The sequence below is a fragment of the Laetiporus sulphureus genome (genome assembly GCF_001632365.1).
Source record: "Laetiporus sulphureus 93-53 unplaced genomic scaffold LAESUscaffold_88, whole genome shotgun sequence".
Classification (NCBI taxonomy): domain Eukaryota; kingdom Fungi; phylum Basidiomycota; class Agaricomycetes; order Polyporales; family Laetiporaceae; genus Laetiporus; species Laetiporus sulphureus.
In genome coordinates this window covers 51,362-60,026 of record NW_024468597.1, presented here as the reverse complement: position 1 = coordinate 60,026, position 8,665 = coordinate 51,362, and the positions used below count along the sequence as shown (strand labels likewise).

At 48.9% G+C, this 8,665-nt stretch overlaps 1 protein-coding gene across 1 annotated transcript; it reads right to left on the bottom strand.

Annotated features, from left to right (window-relative positions):
• Nucleotides 1-1,749, bottom strand: LAESUDRAFT_764814 (uncharacterized protein; the record flags this gene model as incomplete). The annotated part of the gene is made up of 2 exons (XM_040913508.1): nt 1-758; nt 810-1,749. Coding segments are annotated over 2 exons (1,698 nt in total), but the record flags the coding sequence as incomplete, so codon positions are not given.
• Nucleotides 1,750-8,665: the final 6,916 nt, after the last annotated feature.

Genomic DNA, 8,665 nt, shown 5'->3' with positions numbered 1-8,665 from the left:
GACCTCCCATTCCGCGTCGAGATCCTCTTGGGGTTGAGGATGGAACTCGGTGGGTGCCCAGTGCGAGATGGACCCGTCTTCATACAGGACCGCCTTCAGTGCCTCGACCCCATCGGTAAGCCACCCAGGCTTCTCGATCATGGCGACGAGGGGTTGGAAGATGACCGGCGTGAACTCACGAGGTGTCTTGGCGTCTCTGTAGTGGACTTGATTGGAGAACGTTCTGAAAAGTTCGACCTCGTATTGTTCAACGCCTTCTTCCTTGCCCACGAAGCGAATGCTGAGGATGCGCGTCCGGTTGGGTGTTGGATGCCAGTCGTGCATGCCTGGGATGGGTGGCGGATAGAGCAGAGCGACCCATTGACTGAAGACACGATGAGGTGAGTCTTCCAAGTAGAGGTGCCAGGCAACCTTCTGGTTGTCCCAAGTGAAGACGAAGGCATGGAAGGTGGCGAACTCGCCCGTGCCCGTACGATGAACGTAGAGACAATGGCCATCGCGTTCCATGAGGAATGTTAGTGGCGTGGTGATGAAAACATCGTAGGGGGATGCTACGTCCGGAGCGACGAGCGATACCTGTCCTGCCGCTGGGTTGCTCGAAGACTTGACCGTTCGAGCGTACCTTATCTGCTCCTTGATGGTGTCGGCCGGTGCAGGTTGTGATCCATCCTCAGGTGTGGTGTTGTAGGGGTAAGTGGCGCCAGGACGGTGGGGATGGCCCGATTGTTCATCGTCGGCATTCCTTGCCTGTTCATCGTCTTCACCCCAGGGTCTCTCCGTCATCCAAGATCCTCCCGTCGTCTATCGACCTGTCTCGTCTTCATCGTCTCCCCACCGTGCACTCCTCCATGACTCGGCCAGTGCTTCGTCACTAATGTTGTTCAGGAGCGGGATGTCATCTCCGTCACTGTCGATGAGGAGTCCCGGCTCCGATGCGCTGCGAGTGACGGTGGTAGTGACACGGATGTTGAGCGACATTGGTGGAGGTGGTAGAGCGGGGCGATTCTCTTTATCCCAAGGGTAGATTTCCTCGTAGAGTTCCCACTTGAGTAGGAGGAGGCGATGGTTCAGTAGGGGAAAAGGAGGGCCGCTACTTATACCTTCGAGCAGCCGTTCTTCTTCTTCGTACCAGTCTATGATATGAATGTTGGCCATTCCCGTACGTTCTTCCACTGGTATTGTCATTATCCTTGATACGGTACCGTGTACGACACTGAATGCATCCAGAGCGAATGAGAGTGCTGCGGGTAAGATATCAAAGTGTAGCGGATGATCTAGAGCGTACGACGGTGGGAGGATTCCCACTGGAAGGCCGGCGTAGACAGCTGTTAGGATAGTCCGGCGTCGATCTGGCTCTAGCTGGGGCAGGTGGAGTTTCTCTGTTAGGTACATTGGGTAGTTCATTCTCATGAACGTTCCCCATGTTCCGTCTAGGTCGATATCGACGTCATCCTCTAGCGTTACTTTCGGCTTGTCCGTTTGGAATGGAAACGGGTAGGGGATTCTGATTAGCCCGCTAGGGCGAGGGGTTAGATATGGCTGTCGTCGAGTTGACCTGAAGCCGTCCAGGAGGTGGACTTCGTGAACGTCGTCCGCTCTCTCAATGAGATCGTTCATCATGACTTGGATGGGTCGTGTTGAACTCGACGTTGGTATGGTCGAAGTCGGCAAGATCGTCGATGGCGAATCCAGCCCCTCTGATAGCGAGATAGACTCCGAGTTGCTGGAAGACCTGGTAGCGATGATCATGGGAGGTGTGAGATTCGACGTCTTCGAGAACTTCGATAAGATGCGCAAAAGTGGTGATAGCAGATTCGAGAAACTCGGGGTGTTGCACAGGCATGAGGGCATGGACTGAGGGTTCAGGCCAAGTCATGCTCCTTTTTATACTCGTTCAGCAACTCTCCTGCATTGCCCATTTCTGTCTCTTTTACCCACGACCTTTCGCTAAGTGGATATCCAGCCCATTTTACCAGATATTCGTTCTTGCTGTGCCGTAGTCGATGTCCAATTATAGACTCGATTTCAAATTCTTCCTCTCCTTCGATAAGATCCGGAGGCGGTGTTGAATAACTTTCCCCATGTGTATTGGTCTGCCGATATGGCGTGAGCAACGCCGCATGAAACACCGGATGGATCTTCCATGTCGCAGGAAGGTCTAACTTGAACGAGAGTGGTCCCAGAACCTCCTTGATCCTGAAGGGTCCTTCTCGCTTTGGTGCTAGCTTATTCGATTTGTAAGGTCTTTTCAAATTGGTGGCTTCCAGCCAGACCTTGTCTCCTTTCTTGAACGTCGGAGATCCTCCTTTGATCCTAGCGGATACACGGGCTTTTGCCTTGATGATTCCTTCTGTGGCCTCCTTGCGGACCATGCTAAGAAGCTTGAGTCTTGCATCTACGTCGGGGATCTCGTCCTGAGGAAACAGTTCTGGCATTCCTCGGGGCTCGTAGCCATACCATATTTCGAATGGTGACTTCTTTGTCACTGAATGGGTGTGAAGATTGTGCGTGAACTCTGCTTCGGATAGAAATTGATTCCATCGATGCGGTTGCTCCGCACAATACATTCGAAGATATGTTTCCAATTCTTGATTCATTCGCTCCGTTTCGCCATCCGTCTGCGGATGATAAGCTGTGCTCATAGCTGACTTGATCTTGAGCGCAGTACACAATGCTTGGAATACTTTGGATGCGAATTGTGTTCCACGATCAGAGATGATCTTATCGGGTAACCCAAAGCATTTCCAGACTTGTCGTCTAAATAGCTCAGCGGTTTCTGAAGCAGTGATCGTCTTCTTGCAGGGACATAGAATTACCCCCTTACTAAGCCCATGGTCTACCACGACCATTATTGAATCGAAGCCTTTGCTTTTCGATAAATCTGTAATAAAATCCACGCTAACTTGCTTGAAAGGTAGCGCATTGGGCGAAGGGCCGATGGGGTGTAGTGGAACTTTGACCTTATTTCGAACAGCTTTGGATTGCTGACAGGTGGCACATCCATTGACGTAGCTTTGGATGAAACGATACATTCCTGGCCACCAGAAATCTTTGCGCACTAGTTGGTGCGTAACCCAGATTCCTGGATGACCATGGGGAGTGGCTTCATGGTATCGGCGAACAATTTCCTTCTTTAAGGCTGTATTGTTTGAGACATATATGCGTCCGTGGATGGTGATTAAGCCATTGTCAGCGTCCTTGATGTCGTCCTTGGTCATTCCTCGTGGGACTGGAAGTTCCTCCATTAGACCGTCTTTGTACGCAAGTACCGACGGGTCTTTTGTTAGCGCTTGTCGGATTTGTTCCGCCATATCTGTATCGATAGCGCCAATAAAAAGATCGTCGGATAGCAGGATCGCAGGTGACTTGTTGTCCTATCGATTGTCTAATTCGGACAACCGTGAAAGCGCATCCGCTTGCACCATTTGTCATCCTGGTGTATGGACAATTTTGTAATTGAACATAGACAGGAAGAGTTGCCATCTTCGCTGTCTTGGGTTCAAGTCCTGCGGTTGCCTGAAGTATGTCAGATTCTTGTGGTCTGTGCGTATGAGGAATGGCTCCTTTGTTCCATCGAGGTAATGTCTCCATTCCTTGAGTGCACGGATGATTCCTAGAAGCTCCTTATCGTAGATTTGATAATTGCGTTCGGGATCAGAAAGCGACTTGGAATAATACGCGCAGGCATGGAGATCGCCATTATCGTCTTTTTGCATGAGGACTGCTCCTGTAGTGAAGTCCGATGCATCAGTTTCGATGACAAAAGGCTTGTCTTTATCTGGCATAACCAGTATTGGTGCCTTGCCAAACTCGTTTTTGAGATGATCGAAAGCAGCTTGTTCTTTGCTTGTCCAATGGAACACATTCCCGCCCTTGGTCTTGGTAAGATCGATTAAGGGTCTTGCGATTTCAGAATAGTTCCGAATGAACTTTCGATAGAAGTTGGCGAATCCTAGAAATGCTCGTACTCCTTTTATACCAGTCGGAGCTTCCCATTTGATGATCCCATTGACTTTTGCTGGATCCATCTGAAGTCGTCCTGGGAGGAGAACTAGTCCTAGGAAGTCAGTGCGCGTAGTCTTGAACACGCATTTCTCCAGTTTGAGATAGAGGTCATTGTCGACCATTTTCTTAATGACTCATTCAAGCTTCTTTTCCAACTCCTTTTCGCTTTCGGCAAGGATGAGAATGTCATCCAGGTAGCATAGTAGCCATCCTTCAGCAATTTCTTCTGCGAATATCTCGTTCATCATTCGCTGAAAGGTTGCCGGTGCATTGCACATTCCGAAGAACATGACTGTAGGTTCGAACAATCCTCGTTTGGTAATGAAGGCAGCCTTCCATTCGTCTTCTTGACGAATTCGGACATTGGTGTATGCTCCACGAATGTCAAGCTTCGCGAAATACTTGGCATGGTGAAGCCGGTCCATTAGGTCCGATATGAGTGGGAGTGGATAGGCGTCCTTAATTGTTCCTTCATTCGCATAGCGGTAGTCCTGGCATGGACAAAGCCCGCCATCTTTCTTTCCTACAAAGAAGAAAGGTGATGCCATCGCGGATTGCGAAGGACGAATATATCCTTTCACAAGATTTTCGTCGATAAAGGCATTCATAGCTTCTTCTTCTGGCTTTGATAGGTTATAGACCTTTCCTCGTCTAGGAACAAAGTCCGGCTTGAAGTTTATGTTGTGATCGTAAGATCTATGCGGTGGTAACCGTTCTGATGCCTTTTCTTTGAAAATCCGCTTGTATTTGAGAAGATATGATGATATCGTTACTTTCTTCTTTGAATTCTTCTTTTCTTCGAGTGCTTTCTTTTGTGCGAGTTCTTGCGCCTTATTTGATGCCTTCCATAAGATTCCATCTTGCTTTCTTGTTTGATGGGGATCCTTTTTGGAAGTCGTCATGGGACATTGATCTGCTTCATGTCCCGGTCGTCTGCACTGATAGCATAGTCGTTTTTTGACTAATGTTTGATTCGTTCGTCGCAGCGCAAGATACTGCATCTTCCTTTCTCCAGTCGAGCGATGTCCCTTTTCTTCGAGCGTAACTTCTTGGAGTATGCCAGTATCAGGTTGATAAGCGAAAATAGCTTCTTTTTCTCCTATTTCCTGATCCTCCAAGTATGGTGCGCCTTTGATGTATGCAAGCAAGAGGTCCGAATCAACGGTTCCTGCCTCATCTGGTGCAGGATCGACATCAGACCAGTCAATCCTTCTCAAGGTTCGCTTGGCTTTGGCTTTCTCCTTTTTGGTGATTGGAAGACGAACAGCGTCTTTATCTTTGAAAGGCCATGGTTCCTCGTCTGGTACGTCTTCTACATATTGACGGACCTTGACTTCACCCGTTTGCCAATTGATGATTGGATTGTGATCATGAAGCCATGTATTGCCAATGATCACGTCTTCTTTTCCTAAGTCGATGACAAGGAAATCATCATTCCATTCATACGTTCCTGCACGAACAGTTCCTTTGAATCGTTGGTTTGTAGAGTTGATGGGGCTTCCATCGACACTGCGAATCTTGACTTCTTTCTGCGATTTGAGAAGATGAAGTCCTGCTTTCTTCGCAAACGATTCATTGATGAACATTCCTTTTGCTCCAGAATCGACTAAGGCTCGTGCTGGAATACTTCGGATTCTTGTACCATCGTAATCTTGGAAGACGATATTGAGGTATATTTCGCTTCCTCGCTTGATATCGCCTCGTATGATTACTTCCTCGGGGACCGTTTCTTTATCTGGGTGCCACGAGATCCCAACGCGCACCCAATTCCAAAACCCTCTGGATCATCTTTCTCCATGGGTGGTGGATATCGGCGTGCGTATTCATATCTGTCTGGATTGTCTCCGAATTCCAGAAGATCGTCGAGATGGGGCATCGTCATGTTGCGTTTCTTAATACGGTCTCCTCGCATTTTGAGTGCATCTTCCCGTCGTATCCTAGCGAGTTCTTCTTTGGGGATGAATCTTCGAACCACATACTCTTCTTCTGAGTCGCTGAATTCATCCTTGGTTTGCCTGATTTTGCGAACTGTTTTGGTTTTAACAGGGCGAGCTCTTCGTACCCTGTGAACAACTGTTTCTTGTTCGGATACTTCTTCAGATTCTGATGATTCAGATTCTGATTCTTCCGATGATGAGGATTCTGATTCTTCCTGTTCCGACTCCTCCGAGTTATCCTCAGAGTCGCTTTCCTCGACTCTCTTTACTCGTCGGCGTTTCTTCTCCGTTCCCTTGGAGTAAGATTTAGTCGGCTTGGAAGTCTTTCTTCGTCTGCCAGATCCGGAGTATTTTTTCGTCCTGGAATTGGACGTCTTGGTCTTGGCATATGAAGTTGTCTTTCCTGAGCGATCTGGTGCCGGATCATATTCTGCATTTGGGCATTGTGTGGCGACATGTCCTGGCTTTCCGCAGTTGTAGCAGAGTCCATCCACAGAACGTTTCTTATGGGTTTCTGGGGAGATCCGGTCAATGTCCATTGCGTCAGGGTCCTTCTCCATCCTTCTTCCGCTTCCTGAAGAGCCTGAGATGAACTTGAAGATATTTGTCTTTCCGCTATGAATGTCCTGGAGGTCTGTGACCTTCCTTGCGGCCTTACATGCTGCTGCATAGGTCGTTGGCAGATTTTCCGTGATGAAGACTTTTTCTGCGAGTTTCTCATTAAGGCCTCGTTTGAAGTGGATGAGCTTGGCGTATTCGTCGTCGATTTCGGCATATCGGTAGAGGATATCAAGATTTCCGATGTACTCGTCGACGGTTTGCTTATCCTGCTTGTGCTTTCCTTCGAGAAGTACTTGCCAAGCTTGGTCCTTGGTTGCGACACCTCCGTACTTTTCGGTAAGCGTCGTCTTGAAATCCTGGTACGTCCCAAGATTGCTGTGTTTTGCCATTTGGTTGGCTTCACATGACTCGGCCCACTTTCCTGCTGTGGATGAGGAGTCGATTTGGGAGAGGACGAAGGCAATTTTGCTGAAGTCATCATTGTAGACTCCTTCATTTGCCTGTAGGTATCGTTCCACATTTCGGAGGAACGATGCATATTCTCGTTTGTCTCCCCTGAACTCCTTGATTTTTCCCATCTTTTTTTCCCACGCCGCTGGCTGCTTGGGGATCGCTCCCTGGTATTGTGCATAGAGTCCCAATGCTTGTTGGTACTCGTCCCAGACGGCATCGGTACAAGTTCCGGGATGGACTGGTGGTCCGAGAGCCGGGTCATATCGTGCGTGTGTCGCCATACTTCCTGAGAACTGGAAGCTACCAGTTGGTCTTGATCCGGTTGAAACCGAACGTGTGATTCCAGGCGCGTTGGGTAGGTGGGGTGGCTGATCCCTTCTGAGAGGTGTGATTCCTGGATAATCTGGTCGAGTAGTACTGTCCGAGATAGATCTCTCGAGCGGGACTGCTCTTGTTCCGAGAGGATTAACTGACTGTAATCCACTGGTTTCCTGTGAACGCCCTTCCTGTCATTCAACTTGGATTGATTCTCCTCGTGGAAGTTCTGTTGCTTCGTCAAAGAGTCGTAGCGATTCTTCGTCAAAGTTTTCCCTTCCGCGAAGAACTTGTCTTATTTCTTCGATCTCACCCTCGAGCTGCTCTAGCCTTGGGCGATCTGTTGGTTCGTAGGCTCGTCCTAGCCTAAATTGAAGTCGAAGTTGAACTGCTTCTGTCGACTTTTTGTCGTAGAGGTCTGTTAATTCCTCTGTAGTGGCGTCACTGAGCGTAAGTGGTGGTACTTCTTCGTCAGAAACCACCGGTCGTGTTTCTGGAGTATCTTCCTCAGATACTGGATCGTGTTCTCGGAAAGTAGTCGTTTTGAATCTTGTCTTGTCCTAAGATTCCTTGATTGCCTTCCCTGGGAAGGGCTTTTAGCACGTCTTCAACGTGTGCCGCAGATGAGGGCTTCTCTTCTGGATTACCACACGAGTAATCGCTAGTGCTTGAGTTCGTTCCTGTAACAAAAACTCTGCACTCCTGCCTTTTGATCTTTGGTGGCCCTTAACCAATTGTGTGCTCGCTTTTTAAAGTGCCCAGCTAGTCACTTCGAACTCCTGCCTACTCCCGTTTGAGCGCTTGGTCGTTCTGGCTGTTGATTTCCTCTGCTTGGTGCCTATAACCAATCGTCCTTCCTATCTGCATTTTCTCGATTGAAAACCAGCCTCGGCAAGGCGTGGGTGCCTTCTTTCGGTGGCCCTTAACCGGCGTCTTCTGTATACCCAGCGCCTTCGGTGAGGATGGGGCTCAAGTCGACACTGCCTTCAGCAGGTACCTTGCCGCAACAAGTACCCAGGTTCCGCTTCTCCGAGAATCTCCTGTCTGGCGAAGTACTGCCGCAACGGCTACTTCAGAGTGGTTCTCCCTGTTTTTCCCTCCTCAGGCGAAGTATCGCCGCAACGGATACTTCAGAGTGGTTCTCCCTGTTTTTCCAAGTGGTGTAGAGGCCGCAATGTGCACCGAGTTCCCTAGAATTGGATACCCCTGTTTGAGGACTTGATGGAGTTGGTTTCTTCTGTAGCGTCCAAGTAGACCCCACTTCTTGTAAGTGGTTCTAAACCTAAACAGGTTGACCTATAGAAAAACCTCTTCCAAATGTTATGAAGCGTTCCCTGCTAGAACGTTCAGAACCACGTGTGCTTTCTCACACGTACTAGTCCACAACGTGGACA